General features: G+C 48.9%; 2 protein-coding genes across 2 annotated transcripts in view; one reads left to right on the forward strand and one right to left on the reverse strand.

Annotated features, from left to right (window-relative positions):
- The window catches only part of SPIDR (scaffold protein involved in DNA repair), a 199,134-nt gene extending 186,973 nt beyond the window's left edge, over window positions 1-12,161 (forward strand). The window contains exons 16-20 of the mRNA XM_064170710.1: window positions 837-989; window positions 6,457-6,550; window positions 8,535-8,649; window positions 9,088-9,141; window positions 11,645-12,161. Of these exons, the coding sequence (XP_064026780.1) occupies window positions 837-989; window positions 6,457-6,550; window positions 8,535-8,649; window positions 9,088-9,141; window positions 11,645-11,776 (548 nt within the window). The 3' untranslated portion in view covers window positions 11,777-12,161. The remainder of the gene's footprint in view (window positions 1-836; window positions 990-6,456; window positions 6,551-8,534; window positions 8,650-9,087; window positions 9,142-11,644) is intronic.
- A 1,555-nt stretch (window positions 12,162-13,716) lies between these two features.
- Window positions 13,717-15,464, reverse strand: CEBPD (CCAAT enhancer binding protein delta). The gene has a single exon (XM_064170708.1). It carries the CDS (start codon window positions 15,232-15,234, stop codon window positions 14,212-14,214), a length of 1,023 nt encoding a protein of 340 aa, XP_064026778.1. The 5' UTR covers window positions 15,235-15,464; the 3' UTR covers window positions 13,717-14,211.
- Between the last annotated feature and the right edge of the window lie 4,364 nt (window positions 15,465-19,828).

Consider the following 19,828-nt stretch of genomic DNA (forward strand, 5'->3'; position numbering starts at 1 on the left):
CACCAATATTTCTGTCAGCCTTCCTTGTTGGCTGTTGAATCTAATGGCCAGCATCAATCAAATGTACTAGCTGACAGAAGAGACAAACACAGCTGGTGTAGATGATCATTATAGGTCCCTTCCAGGTGTAACAGTAACTTGGTTTCATCTGGTTGGATGTTGCAGAAACTTGGTTTATTGGATTTACAACCTTTGAAAGGAGAAAGAGGGTGAGCCAAGACCCTAGACACAGAACTATACAAACTCTTCTCTACTGTCTTAGCCGTGAGCCCTCACCTCCATGCAGATCATGTAAGGATGGTAGTCAACTTTACATTCATTCTGAGTTACTGAAAAGTTCAGGCACAATTCTGTATGGCGCCTGCATGGGTAGTTCACATCTCACACCTTCAGTCACTTCCAACCTGGAAGCAGACTGGAAGCATCAGCCTGTGTCCTGAAGCAAAAATCTCTGCTTTGGAGAGTGAAGCATTGTGTGCACCTACTCTGTAGTCTTTGAAACAAGGTAAGGGTAGCCAAAGGGGTGCCCAAGCTTCTGCTCCAAGGAGCAGACAGTAAGGCTGGCTTTGCAGGGAGCATGGAGTCAGGCTGGAATCAGATTCTTTTCTGCCATGTTCAGATTTTTCAGACACCTTTTCCCCATGAGCTGCAGAGTGTAAGGAGAGCATGATGCATGTGGCACTGAAAGCAAAATATTTTGTCATTGAGAAAAGCTGATGGAGTCTGTCCATCTGTTTAGCAGCTGGCAGGGATCATTGTCTTTACTGGCCATGACAATTAACACGGTCACCTTTCTTCCTTGTTACTGTACTGAGTTGAAATGTCTTTGTTGGCAGGTAGGATTATTTGTGTTGAACGTACTGTTCTCCTGTTACAAAAGCCTCTTTTGTGCTCGGCTGCTGGTGCTGACCTCAGTGAGCTGACTGGCCCTGTCAGACTCGACGAGCTGGATTCTACAACGCAGGCCAACTCCATTTGTGCTCTGAGAGGTTCGTATGGCCTTTCCTGAAATGAAGGTGGTTAATTATTTGTGCTTGTAGGTCTTCATATTGATTTCCTGCACAAACAGCATAGGGGGACACAAAAGCACAGTACTGCTGCGGGTCGTTAGGGTACTGAAGTTTTTAACATCTCTGTGGCTTCTCTTTGCCTCTTGCTGGCCAAGATCTGCTCCCACTCACTGATACCCCAGGATGTATGTTTGATTCACAACCTGTTTTATTATAGTCCTCCCTTCGCTGCCTTCTTTCAGAAGCTGTCTGTTCACCCCAGCTTTGTTGAGATTGGCACTAGTGAGGTATACTAATATTTTTTAGGCAGATGAATACGACATGCTAGCCAGATCCTGAGTGGTAGGGGTTAGTGTCTGATTTCCCTGGAGCTTTGCTGCAATGGGGCAATTTAATATTTCACCGTAGTCATCTAGCGTAACTTGGCCAATATTTGCTCACCAGCCACTTTGGATCACTGCTTTGTCTAATATTTCAGCCCTACCACTAACCATGCAGAAACATTTCTTACAATGTATTTTCTGTCATTTCCTAATCATGCAGAAACATTTCCTACTGTGTATTTTCTAATGCTTGGGCCAGTCAGCTTCTTAAGCCTCCCAGTTGTAGATTGTCTATAGGGAAAAGTCCTTAAAAGCCCAATAACTCTTGGCTTCTAAAGACACTTTCCCCTCTTAGCTTAACTCTTAGGGTTCCAGTAGCCCTTGTAGAAAATTCTTGATATACTATTTTACATTTACACCAAGTTTTCACTGGAGCATTGGAAATGAGTGTTCAATAGTAGCAAACAGTGGTTACAAATCAATCTTTCCAGCTCTAATGCCAGCTGAAAAAATAGTCTGAAGCTACACAAAGCTGTTCTAAACATCCCTTCCCTTACAGCAGAGCCACAAGGGAGCAGTGCCTCTGTGACTAGCATGTGGGCATCTTGCAGTGACAGATCTTGAACTCTTAACACTGCAAAATGAAAACCAAGCACAGCTAGAGGCACTTCACTCAAAGCCTTTGTGTTATATATACATCTCACACCTACATTGTGAGTTACTTGAAAGATATTTCTGTCACTGGGTGTGAAATACCTTTTGGCTTTTTATTTAACCTCTCCAAAGCTGAAAATTATTGCTTCTCCACTCCTAATTTTATAACTAGTGCCTGTTGTCTTTAGTCCCACTGACAGTGTACATAGTAGGATAAAGCAGACATTTCCCTGTCCTTTCTTTTTCCAGTAGAAAGAAAATACTCCTTTGTGATCTGTTGTATAAACAGGTACTTACTTTACACATATGGGAGGTGTCACCCTTCCCCTGCTCTGTATTATGGATGGAAGAATGACAAAAGGAGAACTTAATCCCACAGCCTTGTCTTGCTTAATCTGAAACTTGTCCAGGGTAGCTGTTACCACTATGTTCCCACACCTTGGTACCAGCATAGAATATAGAGTATCTTCTTTGTGCCTATCCTAATGCTAAATATAGATCATAGCTCTCACTTTTATGTGTAAATAAAATTCGTTGATAGCATTTGAGACATGAATCCAGTGTTTTGGAATGCAGGTAGTTATCACTTACATCTTTCTAGTGGAGAAGTGACACTGAGAGCATTAACCCTACATTGTTGGAGGGAGGATATGTATTTGATGAAGTACCCCATGGAGGAGAATTTACCATCTTCAAAAGTCACTCAGTGTCTCTGTCTCTTCACTCAGGGAGCTGTTAATCTGGTTTTCAGTGAGAAACCATATTACCTTCTTCACTCTTGGGTTTTGTGCCCTCCTTTCACTTCCTGTACTTTTGGTCACCTACATATGCTGTTCCTGGCCCTGCTCTCGCTTAACGCTCAGAAAGGCTGCAAAGCTTTTACCCTTCCTTGAAAGAGTGCTCCTCCCTGCTCCTTAGCAGTCATGGCTGCTCCACCTGCCTCTCAGGGGTTCAGCAGGCTCAACCTTCCCTAGAAAAACTTCTTTGTAACCACTGGAAAATGCAGGCTGTCATTCAGGTCCCTGTCCACAGGTACAGTAACTGGTCACAGTGTCAGAGCTTCCAGGAGTGCCAGGACTGAGAGGGACAGAGGCCATGCTGCCTGCCAGCAGGACTGAGGGGGACAGAGGCCATGCTGCCTGCCAGCAGGACTGAGGGGGACAGAGGCCATGCTGCCTGCCAGCAGGACTGAGGGGGACAGAGGCCATGCTGCCTGCCAGGTTTTAGGTAGATTGGTTGTTTTTTGGAAGATATGTCAATAGAATGTTCCTTCCAGACTCTGAAGTCCCTCCAGTCCTTACTCACACTCAAAGCTGAGCCCTGGACACCCTGACAAAAGTCTACAGCAAATCCAGCCTCAGAAGGAGCAGAAGTTTGTCAGAAGCCTTTGTTTCAGAGATCCAGTCCCACCAGCTCTGGAACGGAGTGTTGCTCTTAACAGATGAGTGGACACCTGTGGTTGCTTTCTACTGGAAAGGTTATTCATCTTTTAGAGATGAGTTCATGGTCCTCACCTGTGAGCTTCAGGGTTAACAGATTTATTTTCCTGTCGCTGTGCTTGGCAAAGCAATTTCCAATCTCCTTTTGCCATATAGTAGCAGTCAAGATGACTTCAGCATTGGCAGTTCACACAGAACTGTTTTTCCTCTTAATCATACTTAGGAACAAATTCTCGTTAGCCCATACCACATATGTTATGTTGGACTATTACTTGATTAATTGTATTTGCCCAGTACATGACTCACCACCAGTAATTCCATTTTGACATTAGATATTTTCATACCCAACACCCTTAAGCAGGGGTGTTTTTTTGTTTTTTCTTTTTTTCATTTTCCCTCTTAACAGTGTGAACAAGGTGGGGTCAATCAGCTTACCTAGATTTCTCTTTTTGATTAAACTTTTCCCCTTCCCAGCCATAAATAAGGTGACTGACTGGCAAAAAGAATATCCACTTTATTTTTCTGGGTGACTCAGCCAGAGTATTACTGCTAATCCTCATCACTTCTTTGCATTCTTCAGCAGAGACCTGTTTTACCAGGTGTTGTCCCATTGTCAGTGTCTTCTTAATGAAGAACTCATAAGAATAGACTAGAGGTAAAAATAAACTCTTGGCTATGTGTGTTTCCATTTAAAAGAAAATAGCCAAAAGGTTTGTGAACATCAGGCAAAACCCAGAGTCTTGACAAAGATGCGCAGTGGTTGAGCAGCTTGAACCTGAGAAGTCACTTTGCATGTAGGATGCACAAGGTTGTCACTAGATTAGGAGATCTGTTGCCACTTTCAGTTGGGTTTATTCTGGCTTCTGTGATCTCTGGTGGTTTCCTCCAAGGAATTCTGTATTCCCATCAAAGTAAGCCATCCATTAGACATCAATCAGTCTGATCCTGATTGATTTCCTTCACAGGTACTTTTATTACCTGTGCACTGGCATCCTGCAGTTGCAATGTGGCACACAACTGGAGAAAAGTTAAATGGCTTAGAGAGAAACAGATCTGCCAGAGAGTGGGGCTTTGGTTTCTCAATTTTTTTAAATGAGAAAGGAAATATATTCAGCAAATTAATTGGTAGGTTTTCTTCTCCATGAGGAAGGCAACATGCCCATGTGGTGGCAGAAAGCATCCTGCCTTGTAGTAGCAAGTGCTGATGGAAAATCCCAGCTTATCACAAAAACTGAAGAATGAAAATTATAGCAGTCCAAGGGGTGAAATGCAGAATTGCTTATTGTGTCAGTGAAATCCATGTTGGTTTGTTGTGTGCTTAGAAATTGGATCATAGGCGACAAAGCTGGTGAGAGACCTGGAACACAAGGCCTAAGAGGAGAGGCTGGGGGTGTGCAGCCTGCAGAAGAGGAGGCTCAGGGCAGAGCTCATTGCTGTCTACAACTACCTGAAGGGAGGCTGTAGCCAGGTGGGGTTGGTCTCTTCTGCCAGGCAACCAGCAACAGAACGAGAGGGCACAGTCTCAAGTTGTGGCAGGGGAGGTCTAGGCTGGATGTTAGGAGGAAGTTGTTGGCAGAGAGAGTGATTGGCATTGGAATGGGCTGCCCAGGGAGGTGGTGGAGTCGCAGTCCCTGGAGGTGTTCAAGCAAATCCTGGATGAGGCACTTAGTGCCATGGTCTGGTTGACTGGCTAGGGCTGGGTGATAGGTTGGACTGGATGAGCTTGGAGGTGACTTCCAACCTGATTGATTCTATGATTCTATTTCATAGAATGGTCTGGATTGGAAGAGACCTCCAAAGGTCATCTAGTCCAGCCCCCTCTGCAGTCAGCAGGGGCATCCTCAACTTGATCAGGGTGCTCAGAGTTCTGTTGAGCCTCACCTTGAATATCTCCAGGGCTGGGATCTCAACCACTTCCCTGGGCTACCTCTTCTAGTGTTCTGCTACCCTCATGATGCAGAACTTGCTCCTAACATCCACTCTAAATCTACTCTTCTCTAGTATGAAAGCATTGCCCTTCATCCTATCACTACAGGCCTTTCCTGATCTTTAGGCTTGCTGTCCTTGGAATTCCCAAAGAAAATTACAGTTTTGTTTATGTGCAACTCTCTCTTTCCTGCCAGTCCTTGTCCCAGGAGAAGCAGGAAAGCAAGGGATTAATGCCCTGTCTTACAGCCCAGACAGTGTAAAAGCTCCCTGTTCTCCCAGGCCTGCTTTCATTGAATGTGGTTTAAAGCTGTGAGATTCCTGCTCAGCAGGAGCTGGGATTTTTCATCTATGCTTCCGTTGTACCACAAGGGTTTATTTTAGTGTAATTCCACTCTAACAGGTGATCCACTTTGTATGCTTCTAAGTATTTAGAAGCATTTTCTTCATCAATAATGCTCATAATTTCAGCGTATGGTTACCATAAAACATAATACACTCTTTATTGGCTTCTCATAAACCTCTGGATCTATTCTTTCTTGCCAAACCTAGCAAGGCCCTTTTGTATTAGTCCAAAGTATCTTTGGCATTACCTTCTTCTGCACACACTTAAATCTGTGGGCCAGATCTAATCTCTGTTAAATGGGTAGAAATGAAGAATAACTCCATTGTTAATGGAATTCAACCTGCATCGTCGCTTTCTAAAGGGATTGAGTTTCCTCATTGGTTTGTGTGTCCTACATATCAATATCAAGCTATCTGACCTGATGATTTTTAAAGCTTCTGGTTGCCAAGGAAACATCAGAGGAGCAAAAAGAAAACAAAACCTGCAAACAAACCCAAATCAGGAAACCAATAAAACCCAAAGCAAAAGAACCGAACCAATTTGGAAAGTTAGTGATCGATTGCCTACCTGGTATGTCTAGAATGTAACACTTTTTGCCTTGCTGGAGTTTGGAAGAAGAGAGGGAGTGAGGCTGTTGAAGGAACTGATGCCTGGCTGTGACAAGACTGAGCTGAGGGTCAAAAAGGGTCACTGCTGCTGTGAAGCCAGGAGTGACTGTTTGCTGTCGCTAGTATTCTATACAGTTCCATCTTCTGCAGGCACTGTTGTTGGAGTTAATGAGAGCACTGCTTTCTCCTGGCCTACCTGTGACAGATGTGGCAATGGAAAGTTGGAATTGAGTCCCCAGGACAGGTAAGAGTCAGCATGCTCCAGAGCACTCCAGGTGTTCTGCAGATGTAGCTGTAACAGCAGTAGGTGATGCAATGACTCCTGCAGGCACAGGCTGCACTTTGTTCCTTCCTACAACTAAGACGTAGTATTTTTATTGCTGATGAACTGATAAAACCTGCAAGGTTAGATTAATTTATTTAGAAAGATACAAGTAGATATGACGTGGTTTGAATCTGCACTTAGCACTTTCTGTTTGTTTTCACAGTGTTGCTCACAAAGATTTCACAGCCCACTGCATAAACGTCCCTGTACATCACAGGTCTGAGTTTTAGATCCATTAAAAGTAGCTTCTTGTGTTTGCCTACCCCACCTCCTTACCCTGTGTACCACCAGTTCATCTCATTTTTATACTGAACTGTGATCTTTGCTGTAATTTACTTAGGTGTAAAATCCTTTCTTTAAAAGAATTCTGGGAGTAAACTCTCTCAAATGCAAAGACTGAGCTTACAGGACCTGTTACTACTGAAATGCTAACCCTGCATCACTCTGGTGTGCTCTTGAAAAGCCTTCCCTCCAGCCACTTAGCCAGCTTGCTCTTGCAGACTCCGAGATACCTGATGGGAGAAAAACACAAGAGGATAAGAATAGTCATAGTGTAAAACAGGGAAGGGGAGGCTCTCTCATTGCTGTCCCTGGAGGTGTTCAAGAAAAGACTGGATGAGGCAATTAGAATCATAGAATCAACCAGGTTGGAAGAGACCTCCAAGATCATCCAGTCCAACCTAGCACCCAGCCCTATCCAGTCAACCAGACCATGGCACTAAGTGCCCCATCCAGGCTTTGCTTGAACACCTCCAGGGATGGTGCCTCCACCACCTCCCCGGGCAGCCTATTCCAATGCCAGTCACTCTCTCTGGCAAGAACTTCCTGCCAACATCCATCCTGTATCTCCCCTGGCACAACTTGAGACTTGTGTCCCCTTGATCTGTTGCTTGTTGCCTGGGAGAAGAGACCAACCCCACCTGGCTACTTAGTGCCACGGTCTAGTTTGTTGGATAGGGCTGGGTGCTAGGTTGGACTGGATGAGCTTGAAGGTCTCTTCCAACCTGGTTGATTCTATGATAAGAGGCATAAGGAGAATAGATTTGATCCCATTGAAATTGATAACATTTTCCTAAATATAAGAACCTTTAATGCTTCTGCCTTGTTCTGTATAGCCTCTGGGGGGCAGAGAGGGTGGAGGAGCTGAACTAAAAATCAAGTTGTCCTGTATTACATCATGCAAAAAAAATATTTATATATAAATAAATAAACTGGATGAGGCACTTAGTGCCATGATCTGGTTGATTGGACAGGGCTGGGTGCTAGGTTGGTCTGGATGATCTTGGAGGTCTCTTCCAACCTGGTTGATTCTATGATTTATATATATATATACATTCATATGGAAGTGTAGTTCAACATTAGAAAAAGAAGTCTGTGCTGTGAAGGACAGTTTTGCTTCATTTGGAGAACAATGCAGCACCAATATTTGCTTAAGATGTTACTCCAACAAGCACATATAGCCAAGCTTAATTTTATGCGTATGACTTAAGTGTGTGCTGAAAATGTTGAAGGTTTGCTGAACGAGGGCCTAAACCAATAAGTTACCTGAGTCAAATCTATCCTACTGGTTTTCTTCTGCCAAAACTCGCAGAAGGTTATGAGAGGAATATTTGCTCAAGTAGGGTGACTGTAAACAGCAACCTCCCCCCATGCTGACAAAACATTTAGTAGGAAGATCCTTTTCCTAGAAGAGTTTAGGTCTTCCAAGAGAGTTACTGAGCTCTAACCAACAGAAGAACTCAGTCTGCAGTTATCGACTGAATCTCTACCAGGGCTTTCCTACTTAAAGTCCATCAGCAAAGTGTTTTAGAGAATAAGCCAGGTGGGTTTTTGTGTGTGCTGATTTATGACTGATGGTTTTCCCATTTCACCATGCTTTTCCATCACTATTTGCATGTTTCAGAAGATTGATGTATTGCAACCAGTGCTCTGAAGTTGTCACTTCACCAGTCATGAAAATGCAGCTGGAAGTCTTCTTGAGATGTCCATCTCGATCTCAAAGTACAGTAAAAGTAAAGGTAATGGCACAAACTGAACTTCTCTGGAGTGAGTGTAGGGAGGCTAAAAATGTGGACACAGGGACACTCTACACCACACTTTAATAAACAGCTCTGTCAGGAGGAAAATGGCCAGATGTAAGAGTATCCCATAATTTCATCTGATGCTGAAGTTATGTTTCATGGGACTCAGAATCCAATTCCCAGATAGGGTCATTGAGTTCACCCTGAGGTTTGCGGGCTGGTTTATGGGCTAGCTGAAGGGCTTTGTTGGGTAGGGCCTTGGGAAACCTCAATCTCAACAGTCTAAAAGGAATGTGTATTTTTGGAGTCCCATTCTGAACATCATCTCTGTCACCTCTCATCTGCTTTCTCTGCCAAAGAAACAAAACATGACTTTTAACCTGCAAGCAGAACACCTTTTGTTATGCACAAAGCCTGTTGATTTTCTCCTTACAGCTGTTACAGAAGACAATCTCTTCTCTCCTGATGTCCTCTGCCAGTGAGGATGGGGTAGGTATAATGAACATCAACAAAATACTATATAACTTACTGTGGAGGTAGAGTACAGGAGATGTGAATCAGGTGGGAAATAGTTGAATATAGAAATGAGGATTCCTAGAGGTCATGCCATCATCCAGCCTGCCACTCAGCCTGGGCTACTGTCAATTCATGGGCAGGTTGGCCATGACTTTGGCTGACAGGTCCAAGGATGGAGATTCCGCCTTTCCAGGCAGCTCATTTCACATCTGCACTAGGAGCAGGAGGAGAATTCACTAAAAATAATGACTTTTTTTGTCTTATAACCAGCCTGGGATTTGAGTGGGCCAGACCTTTGGTCAAGCTGCCCTTCCACCTGCCGATGCCCTGCTATTGCATGAGCACCATCAGGCTGGCACCCTCCTATTTCTGAAGGAGCATGCCACAGATGAGATGTGTAAAAAGCTTTAGCTCAGCTGTGGGTCTGCAGAGCTGCCTGCATGTCACACTGTGTCCAGGCAGTCAGAGCTGCCATGGGCTTTCCTCTCTTTTCTGGCTGAGGATCCAAAGACAGCAAAGATACAGTCCAAGCATCCCACCTTTTTGGGATGGGCTTCTAAACCCTATTAACCACAACTGCTTCCTGAATTCAGACTGCTGGCAGGCAGGAATAGTAGAGAAATCTGCAAAATAGAAGACTTTGTGATTGTATGAATGAACCAAGCGAGAGCCACGAGGATACATGGGCTAAAGTACAGTTTATGTCATCACGAAGCAGTTACTCCTTTGATCTGAGGTATCAGAAGAACCCTGACTTTTGGCACAGTGACCCAGATTTATCACAGGTGAGGGAGGCACTTGAGTAGGTGTCTGCCTGGCATTGGCTGCTGGATGGTCAGCAGTGAAGGAGCAGCACCTTCAGAGGCTGGTTAGACCCAATTAGCATCCCAAGATCCCCCCTCACCTTTTAGGAAGGGGGCAAAGGGCAGCTCCTTGTCTCCTTTAACCAGCCCAGTAAAGGTGACATGTACTGGGGGTCATTCTGCTTTCCCTGTCCTACAGAGTCTTCTAACATTTTGCTGCTACGTGCTTCATGGTCTTAATGGGATTTAAGGGTAGGATTTAGAGTGGAACTTTGCTCTGAAATTGGAAATGATTTTTCTTGTGCTGGAGGGTGTATGGTTCATTTAAGCAAAGAGATACAAGAAACTTGCAAAGTATCTTTGCCCTTTTAGTAGCAGTTAAGTCTTGCTGAGTTTTACAGGCTGTGTCTGGATGGTTACAGGCTGACAAAATGTCTTTCAAGTTATTAGAATTCAAACAACCTCTTTTTTATGCTTCAGTTTTTATAGTGCTTCTGTTCAGAAGTCTGGCAACTTAGAAACTTTTTTTTGTCCCCTAGCTGAAATGCAGAGATATATTTTCCCTCTTTTTTTCCATACGTGTTTCCATCTCTGAACCCCTGCATCTCAAAAAGCAGCACATCTCAAAGATTAATCACAAGAAATACCATTTGGGCTGGCAGGTTTTTGTGCCACTGCTGCTGGAGTTTCTAAGGGTGTAGCTCTGTGATAATTTCTTTTGGCAGAGGCTGGTTTTAGCTGTCACTGGCTTTGGCCACTTGTTCCTGAACTAGTGGCAGCCCTTCCTTTACACCAGTATAGATGTTTGTGCAGCTGCATGATGAACTAGACTGTAGGACCAGTCTGGGGTAAAAAATAATCTAGGGAAGAAAAAAAGAAAAGGGTTGTTTATATCTTGAGCCAGGCAATATATGTGGGTATCACAGACCTGTACAAGTGCACAGGCCCGGGCATGGTCAGCCTGGTCATAGACAGGCCCCACTGAGGAGAGAAATGGAGGTAAAGCTGCCATCTGAGATAGATCCCCTGTCCAGCTATCAGCTGGTGGTGCTATCAGTTCTTCTGGCAATGTGCTGTCTTCACTTAGAGGAGTCACTGAGCGCCTCATCCCTCTCCCCAGCACAGAGTACAGCCTCTACAAACTTGCTCAGGCACAGCTGGTGGGAAAACTGCCAGTCAGGGCATCAAACAGAAGGGCCTGTGAAGATGCCAGTGGTCATAAATGATGCATGATACAACACAAAGTTAGAAGGGGGGGAAGAGAGTTAAAAAGTGTTTTCCCCTCGGTGGCCTTGCTTGATGTCGTTGATCTATAGTATGTATGCAGGCACTGCACAAGTGAATTCCTGTGGCTGTCAGGAAGCTAAAGGGAGCATATGCAGGTTCTGCTTCAGCAAGCTTGAGTTCAAAGTCACAGCAGCTATTTTTGTTGTTGTTTTTCAACCAGCTCATTTTTGAAAGCCTGGTTGGGCAGCAGCACTTTAAGCAGGAGTGAGATGCAGTTATTGAAGATCTAATATTAATTCTTTCCATCAGTTGTAATGTCCCTTTTTCAGTCCTTAAAAAAGTTGTCATTTGGAAGACCTTACACCCTGCATCTTCTGAGCCCAATGCTGCTTGGAACAGAATGTCCAGGACTGTTTGTTTTAATCAACATGCTTTTATCACTGCAGAGCTATGAGGTGCAGAGCGTGCTGGGGAAGGAGGTGGGGTTATTGAACTGCTACGTCCCCTCGGCCACCAGCCACCCCAACTGTGTTGCACTGGAGGAAATTGTTCTTCTGGAAGCAGCAGGAAGAGACTGAGCTGAACTCTGGTCAGCTACTACAGTATCTGTGGACTTTGTAATGTGGTTATCTGTTAACTAGTGCCACAGATAATGCATAATGTGAGGGTGATAAGTGCTGAGATAGTTTATTAAAACTGTGATTTACAAAGCACATTCTGCTAATGCTGAAAAGAATCTGTTTGAAGAAAAAACAAATCAGCTTTCTGAATTCTTCTGGATCAGTGCAGAATTCAGGAACACAGCTCTTGAGCAGGTTCACCGTTTCTGTGTGCCATGCATCTTGTTCTAGACAGTTTTGACTGGTTGTGACTGTTCTTTTTAATACTACTGTATTTATTCTGTGTTGATGAAAAATATTGTACCCTTTTTTTAAATAAATGTCTTGCTATAGGCAGCAAACATTGGTCTTGAGTTTTATCAGCAGATTCCAGATGTTCTGCCAGCAGCAGAACACAGTTCTGAGCTGTCATGTTTGTTATCAGCATGCAATAAATGTTATAAAGACAGAGACTTGAACAAAGCTTGTATTTTGAAGTGTCAAGCATATATGAAGTTAATGTTTTACAGCTAATTGGTCTTTAAGCACAGAACTACCCTGTTATCTGTAGCTTCCCACAAAGTGGGTGCTTCACTGTAGTTTCTATTACAAGTAATGAGCAAACTGCTATGCAAGCCACGTAGTTATCCTCACGCTGACTGTACAGAGACATGGATTACAGAGAAATACCAAAATCCTCCTCGGTGTGCTTTGCTTCAGATGTGAGAAGTAATGTGAGAGTTCAGTCAGCAAACAGATTTTTCCCCCCCTTCCCTTTCACAGTAATTGAAAAACCTGTACATGTCAGAGGATGTTTTTTGCGGGTCCCAATGTGTGATTACCCAGGAGAAAAGGAGCAGCAAACTTGTTGCTATGCAGATCATTCCAGCGGCTGAGGCTGACAAGGCAAAGTCTTGTGTACATCATGAGTACTGAAGGAATGGCCCAGCTCTTGAATCCCCCTGCCCTCCTCCTCCAGTTGTTTAATTCTCTTACCTGCCTCCCTGTAAGGAAGAAGGGACTTCAGTCCAGTCCTCTGCAGGACGCTTCCTTGTACAGGGCCAGGGTCCAAACGAGCCAGATTTGTCGCTGAGGAAGCAGTGGCTGCCGGAGGTGCCTGCCCAGCTCGTTCCTCTGCCGGCAGTCGCTGTCACCTTTATGAAAGCACTATCGGAATACAGCAGCTGGTGTTACTGCCTGCTGTCACTTTCACTAGCAAGGACTAATAAAAGTGCCTGTCTCCTGCACTTGGCTGTCCTACCGGGACTGAGAGCTTGGCTGCAGCAACAGCTCCTGAGGACTGCTGTTTGCCCCACGTCTGTCCTGGGACAGACTTCGAAGTCCCTTAGCGTGGGGGCAGCTTTGCACTGTCCTGGGTGCAAACTACTCCCGAGGGGGTTTAACAGGAAAGTTAACTTATTCTTGTGTTCTCTGTGCGTTTTCTTAACACAGCTTCTGAGAGTCCTAGTCTAAGAGCAGCCTCTCCTGCAGTGCAGCTGCTGCTCAACCCAACCACCTCAGAGGCAACTGGATGGGGAGCTGGTGGCTGAACAGGGTGCTGGTCCTGGGCCTTCCCATCTAGACAGTTCATTTCTCAAGAAAGGTTGGACCAGGTGATCCTCGAGGCCCCTTCCGTCCTGGTGTTCCATGCCCTGACTCAGCATCCCGGCACAGCGCTGAAACTCCCGAGGGAAGCAGTTTGCAACGACCGTGGTGTCCCAGTCCTTCCCACCATGGCATGGCCCTGGCTCTGCCTTAAAGAGGCACACAGGCCACCTCACCCCGGCTTGTTCTCACCTCATTTCAGCTCCTGGACCCGACTCCCTCCCCTCTGCCGTGTTCTCCACCCAAGCCCGCGGCAGCTCCCGGGCTGCGCAGCTTTCCCCACTGCTTTCCAAACACAGCAAACCAGAGCAAGGTTGATTTAAAATGCTTTTCTTTTATTCTTAGAAATGCTGTAAAAACTGATATAAAAGGTCGAGCATGCTCAGTCTTTTTTTTTCTTATCTTAATGTCTAAAATACATGGGGTTCGAATCATTTTAACAGATGTACCATAGCTGCTTCGGTATGAGTAAAATGTAGAAAAGACGAAAACTACCATTATAAAAATAATTTAAGGGGAGAGAAGACAAAAAATAATATATATTTAGCTTTTTTCCTCCTTTTTTGGCTTTTTGGCAAGTTTCGTGGTGCAAGACCCCGGCATCGCCCCACGTTGCTGCCACAGCTAGAGCGCGGCCGCTGCCCGGCGGGTCCCACGGCGGCTCCGCGCGTCCTCCCCACGCCCGCCACGGCCCGGCCCGGCCCGCCACGGCACGGCAAAGGCCTGGCACCGCTCGGCAAAGGCCCGGCCCTCTGAGGTATTTATCCACTGTCTCCCGGAGTCCGTCTCTCCGTCCCGCTCCCCCCTGGTTACCGGCAGTCGGTGCCCGAGCCGGGCTGCAGGAAGGAGGCGCTGGGCAGCTGCTTGAAGAAGTGCCGGAGGCTGGTCAAGTCCCTGGTGAGCTGCTCGATCTTCTTGTGCAGCTTCTCGTTCTCGGCCGACAGCTCCAGCAGCTTCTGCTGCATCTCCTGGTTGCGCCGCTTCGCCTTGTCGCGGCTCTTGCGCACCGCGATGTTGTTGCGCTCCCGGCGCTGCCGGTACTCGGGGCTAAACCTGTCCACACACTTCTTGCTGCTGCGCTCCTTCCCGCCGATAGCCGCCGCCGCTGGGACGCCCTGCGCCGACCCGGGCACGGAGCCGGCGGCGGGGCCCGGGGAGCGGGTGCTGCAACTGGACGGGGAGCTGCTGCCCGGCGGCTCAGGGGAGGTGGGCGGCGTGGGCTGCCCGCTCAGGTTCATGATGGTCTGGGCGCAGGTGGCGATTTGCGAGGGCAGAAGCGAGGAGGAGAGGTCGCTGTCGCTCCAGTCCGGCTCCTGCTTCAGGGCGCCGCGGGAGGAGGAGGAGGAGGAGGAAGAGGAGGAGGAGGAGGCGGTGCGGGGCTCGGCGCCCAGCAGGGTGGTCATGGCAGCGCCGAGGTCCTTGGCGGGGTCGCGACCGGCGCCGCCGCCCGGCGGCAAATACTCGCCGTAGTCCCCGCCCCGCTCGGGCTTGTGGTTGCTGTTGAAGAGGTCGGCGAAGAGCTCGTCGTTGCAGAGCTCCAAGTTGGGCACGGCCGACATGGAGTCAATGTAGGAGCTGAAGTCGATGGCGCTCTCGTCCTCGTACATTGCCGGGGCGGCGGCGCTCAGCTCCGCCAAATTGGTGCCGCTGCCCCCCAGGCCGCCGCCCGCCTCTTCGCCGCTCATCCCGCAGCCGCCGCGGGCTCCCGGCTTGCAGGCGGGACCCGGCCCGCCGCCGCTTCCCACCTTGGCGTCGTAGAAGTTGGCGGGCTCCAGGCACCAGCTCTTATAGCATGCCGGGGAGTCCAGGCTGTAGAGAGCGGCGGCGCTCATGGGAGAGCGGGACGCGGCGCCGCACGGCCGCGACTCAGGGGCTCCTGGCCACAGGCACCAACCGCCGGTCCGCGACGAGCGCAGCTCCAGCCTCCGTCGCGGGCAGGTGGGGAGCGGGGCTGCTGCTGCTACGCTGTCGGTACTGTTGCTAATACTGCTGCTACTGCCGGTGATGACACCGGTGCTCTTGCTGCTACCCTGCCGTCGCCTCCCCGAGGGGGCCGATACGGGCTCGGGTCACGCCGTTCTCGGCGAGAAGCAAGCGGGGATAGCACAAGGCGTCTCTGAACCTGGGAGCGAAGCGCCCGCTCAGTCCCTTCTTATACGGCGCCGGCCCCGCCTCCTGCCCCAGTGACGGGGAGCGAGTATTCCCGGCACCCCCGGGGACCCGGGGGCGGGAGCGGGTGGGGTGCACGGCCGCGGAGGCAGGGCTCCTGTCGCGGAGAGCTGCCACCTCCCGGTAGAGGGTGGCCGCGGTCGGGGGTGGCCCTCCCGTGGAGGATGGCACGGTGCGGGGAGTGGGCAGGCGCCCAAAAGGACACCCGTCCGGAAAGGACTGCCCCGGTGCCCGTACCGATCCCCGTTCCCCCTGCAGTGTTCCCACTAAGAGTTAATTTTCCCTTTTCCTGGCTTATTTCCTCTCGGGCCAGCGGAAGGGCCGGCTCATTTACCCCCACGCCGCATTCCCCCCCCCCCCCACTCACTTCCCTTGCAGTGCCCTGGATGAAGCGATCCGGGAGGGATGCTCCTACCCACGCGTGTCCCTGGGCATGGCCCTAGCGCCCTCCCGAGGCCCCGCTCCCCGTTGGTGCCGGAGTGTCCCGCTTAGACTTCTTAGTGCAGGGCACTCTGGTGGGAAGGCATCTGTAAGGCATCCTTAGCTGCTCCTTAAAATTCAGGGCAAGGAATTAGGCATGGCACACACACCACCACCACCCCCTTCCCTGCATCCACAGAACTACTGCTACTAAACTGGCAAGTGTCAGCCAAATAAAGACATTTTCATTTGAACTAAGCGAAATGTGTGCGTTTGCTCATTGCCTAATGCGTTGTAAGCCCCTGACTGCACCCTCGGCTGCCCCAGTGACCGGATTACAAAAGAATCACTTTTTTTCGTATTAAAAAAAAAAATAAATCTATTTTAAGGTTTATTTACTTCCCCCCCCCCCCCGCCCCCCCTTCTTCTTCTCCAGAAGACACAGCTAGATTTATGACACTTCACAGCGCTAGTCCAGCCGCCGGGTTTGCAGCCCGGCTCTCGGCTAACACTGCTGGCCCCAAGCTGTGTCCCACTGAGCGCTGTGCCTCTGGCTCCAAGGTGGCTTTCTGGGGACCGCGGGTACGTGCCGGGGCTGCCGCCTCGCTCCGGGCAAGGCTCCATCTGCCGCTACCGCAGCTGTTGCAGTAACGCAGCTGTTTATTGACGGGGTGTGGATTTTAACATAAATAGTTGGGACAGGACTGGTACATGCTCTCCCTTAGGCTGGCAGCTCCTGGTGAGATAGGGTAAGTGTGCTCTGCCTGGCAGGTGAGGAGGTTTCGCACAGAGGGGCTTGGCTTGGCTGGTAGCTCTGGTGCTGCAGTTAACCACACAGTCATGCTGTGCTTAAATAAACTTAATCGAATTTGCTCACTAGAGGCTTGGACGTGTGTTCAGGTTTGGGTGCCTCACTACAAGAAGGACTTTGAGGTGCTGGAGCAGGGCAGAGAAGGGCGACAAAGGCTGGTGAAGGGTCTAGAGACCTTATGAGGAACTGGGATTGTTTTGTCTGGAGAAGAGGAGGCTGAAGGGGAGACCTCTTTGCTGTCTATAGCTCCCTGAAAAGAGGTTGGAGTGAGGTGGGGGTTGGTCTCTTCTCCCTAGTATCAGGTGATAGCATGAGAGGTTTAGATTGGCTCTCAGGAAAAAAAGTCTTTACTGAAAGAGTGGGCAGGCATTGGAGCAGGCTGTCCAGGGAGGTGGTGGCCTTGCTGTCTCTGGAGATGTTCAAGAATGTGTAGTTATGGCACTCTGGGACATGTTTTAATGAGCATGATGAGGTCTTTGGTGGTTGGACTTGATGATCTTAGAGATATTTTCCAACCAAAACAATTCTATGATTCTATTATTTAGCAGTGTGACACACAGGGTGACAGTGGCACAAGAACTGGTTACTTCTTTCTGGTTTTGTTTGTTTGTTTGTTTTTAACTGCAAACAAATTTCCACATCGTCAAAAAACAATATTGCCAAAGCCACCAGTCCTGCACAGTGCTGCTTTCCAAGTATGACACCAAGCTAGAAGCAGGTGTAGCTCTGTTGGAGGGTAGGAGAGCCCTGCAGAGGGACCTTGCCAGGCTGGATAGGTGGGCAGAGGCCAATGAGATGAGATTTAACAAGGCCAAGTGCAGGGTTCTACACTTTGGCCACAACAACCACAAGCAGCACTACAGGCTGGGGCCAGAGTGGCAGAGAGCAGCCAGGCAGAGAGGGACCTGGGGGTGCTGGTAGAGAGTAGCTGAAGATGAGGCAGCAGTGCCCAGGTGGGCAGGAGAGCCACTGGCATCCTGGCCTGGATCAGGAACAGTGTGGGCAGCAGGACAAGGGAGGTTATTCTGCCCCTGTGCTCAGCACTGCTCAGGCCACCCCTGGAGTGCTGTGTCCAGTTCTGGGCTCCTCAATTCAAGAGAGATGTTGCAGTACTGGAAGGTGTCCACAGGAGGGCGACAAAGCTGTGAGGGGCCTGGAGCAGAGCCCTGTGAGGAGAGGCTGAGGGAGCTGGGGGTGTGCAGCCTGCAGCAGAGGAGGCTCAGGGCAGAGCTCATTGCTGTCTGCAATTCCCTGAAGAGAGGCTGTAGCCAGGTGGGGTTGGTGTCTTCTGCCAGGCAACCAGCAACAGAACAAGGGGACACAGCTTCAAGTTGTGCCAGGGCAGGTCTAGGCTGGATGTTAGGAGGAAGTTGTTGTCAGAGAGAGTGATTGGCATTGGAATGGGCTGCCCAGGGAGGTGGTGGAGTCACCGTGCCTGGAGGTGTTGAAGCAAAGCCTGGATGAGGCACTTAGTGCCATGGTCTAGTTGACTGGCTAGGGCTGGGTGCTAGTTTGGACTGGATGATCTTGGAGGTCTCTTCCAACCTGGTTAATTCTATGATTCCATGATTTTTCTGCCCTCCAGCACTGGGATACCTTCATGTCACACAGCTCCACACTGCCTGCCCATTGCCCATCAGGGAGCTGCCACCATCACCTGGTGCTCCTGGTGCTTTTTTCTTCTCTGCATGGAGTGTCAAGAGTTGGGTGCAGGGATCATAGAAAAGAAGTTCAGAAACACAAGGCAGTGACACCCACTCTCTGCTCCTCGCTCTGCCAGAGACTGTTCACTGCTGGAAGGTGACAATCTCACCTGTCACAGCCATAAAATGTGTCTTGGACAGCATCCCATTTAACATGGAACTGTGTTATGCTTTCAGCTCACTGAAGACCTCATCCCCAAAGGGCAGCTGGTTATCAGATGGTGCTGGTGTGCAACTGAGCCAGCCCAAACAGCCTCATAGCCAAACAGACTACCATGTGTCAGCCCAAAAGAGAGATCTGATTGCCCCACAGGTCACCCAGCCCCCACTGGACACCCTGACATACTGCAATTAGATTCTCAGCTCCCTCAGTCAATAGTGACCTGCTGGGCATGGAAACTCTGTGTAAGCCCCAGTGTAAGCCACCTGTGTGACACCTAAGCCCGTCACAGGGAGTGCAGCTTTGCTTACAGTGTCTTCAGGACTTGCAGATGTGCTCAGGGCCCGTGGTCAGACCTGTTGACAGCTCTGCCGCCAGAAGCAAGCGGTGAGAGCTGTGCCCTGGAGGGCGAACCAGCAGTGCTCGGTGCTGAGCCTGAGATGTGTGACCTCAGCAGCCCACTTCGGGCAGCTGCCCCACGTCCCAGGCAGGCCGTGGGGCTCTGGGGTGGTGCTAGCCCTGCAGTAAAGCACCCAGGAACAGGTGTGTAGGTGATACATGTCCCTCACCAACACCTACTGGGCCGAAGGTAGGAAGATGTCCACACTGTATTGTTTTGTGGGGTGGATTTGCCTGGCATCTTGGCAGCTGAATCTGTTCCCATCTGCATAAGTGACTTCATGACCGGTGGAGCAGAGGCAAGCTCTGCTTCCCTTGGCTGTACTGCTGGGTGCCTGACCCTCCACATCACAGCTTGTCTTTGGGACAGAGCAGGAAGAAACATTTCAACCAGCTGAATGGCAGAATAATTCATTTTAAACCCGTTCGAGGTTCGAGCTCTCCTGTGTCTTGAACTGCTGTGTCAGTGTTTTGTCTGCCTCTTGTACTCACCTGGGCCAGGTCAATGCACTGCTCCAGCCTGCAGCCACCCCACTGTTAGTGACTGACGAGCAAATGAAAGGATTCAGGGGCTTTTAGTTCTTCTAAACCGCACTCTGACTCCCCGGGGGTGTTTGAGCCTTAGCGGTGCCAGCCTGGGCTGGGTTTTCTCAGCTGCACCTGTGGCTGCTGAATTAACTCTTCCACACGCCCTGGAGCTCCAAGGCAGCAAAGTGCCTCGGACCCTGCACCCTTTGTTTTCTCACGCTCTTCAGAATGCTCTG

Source organism: Pogoniulus pusillus, chromosome 34 (genome assembly GCF_015220805.1).
Source record: "Pogoniulus pusillus isolate bPogPus1 chromosome 34, bPogPus1.pri, whole genome shotgun sequence".
Taxonomy (NCBI): domain Eukaryota; kingdom Metazoa; phylum Chordata; class Aves; order Piciformes; family Lybiidae; genus Pogoniulus; species Pogoniulus pusillus.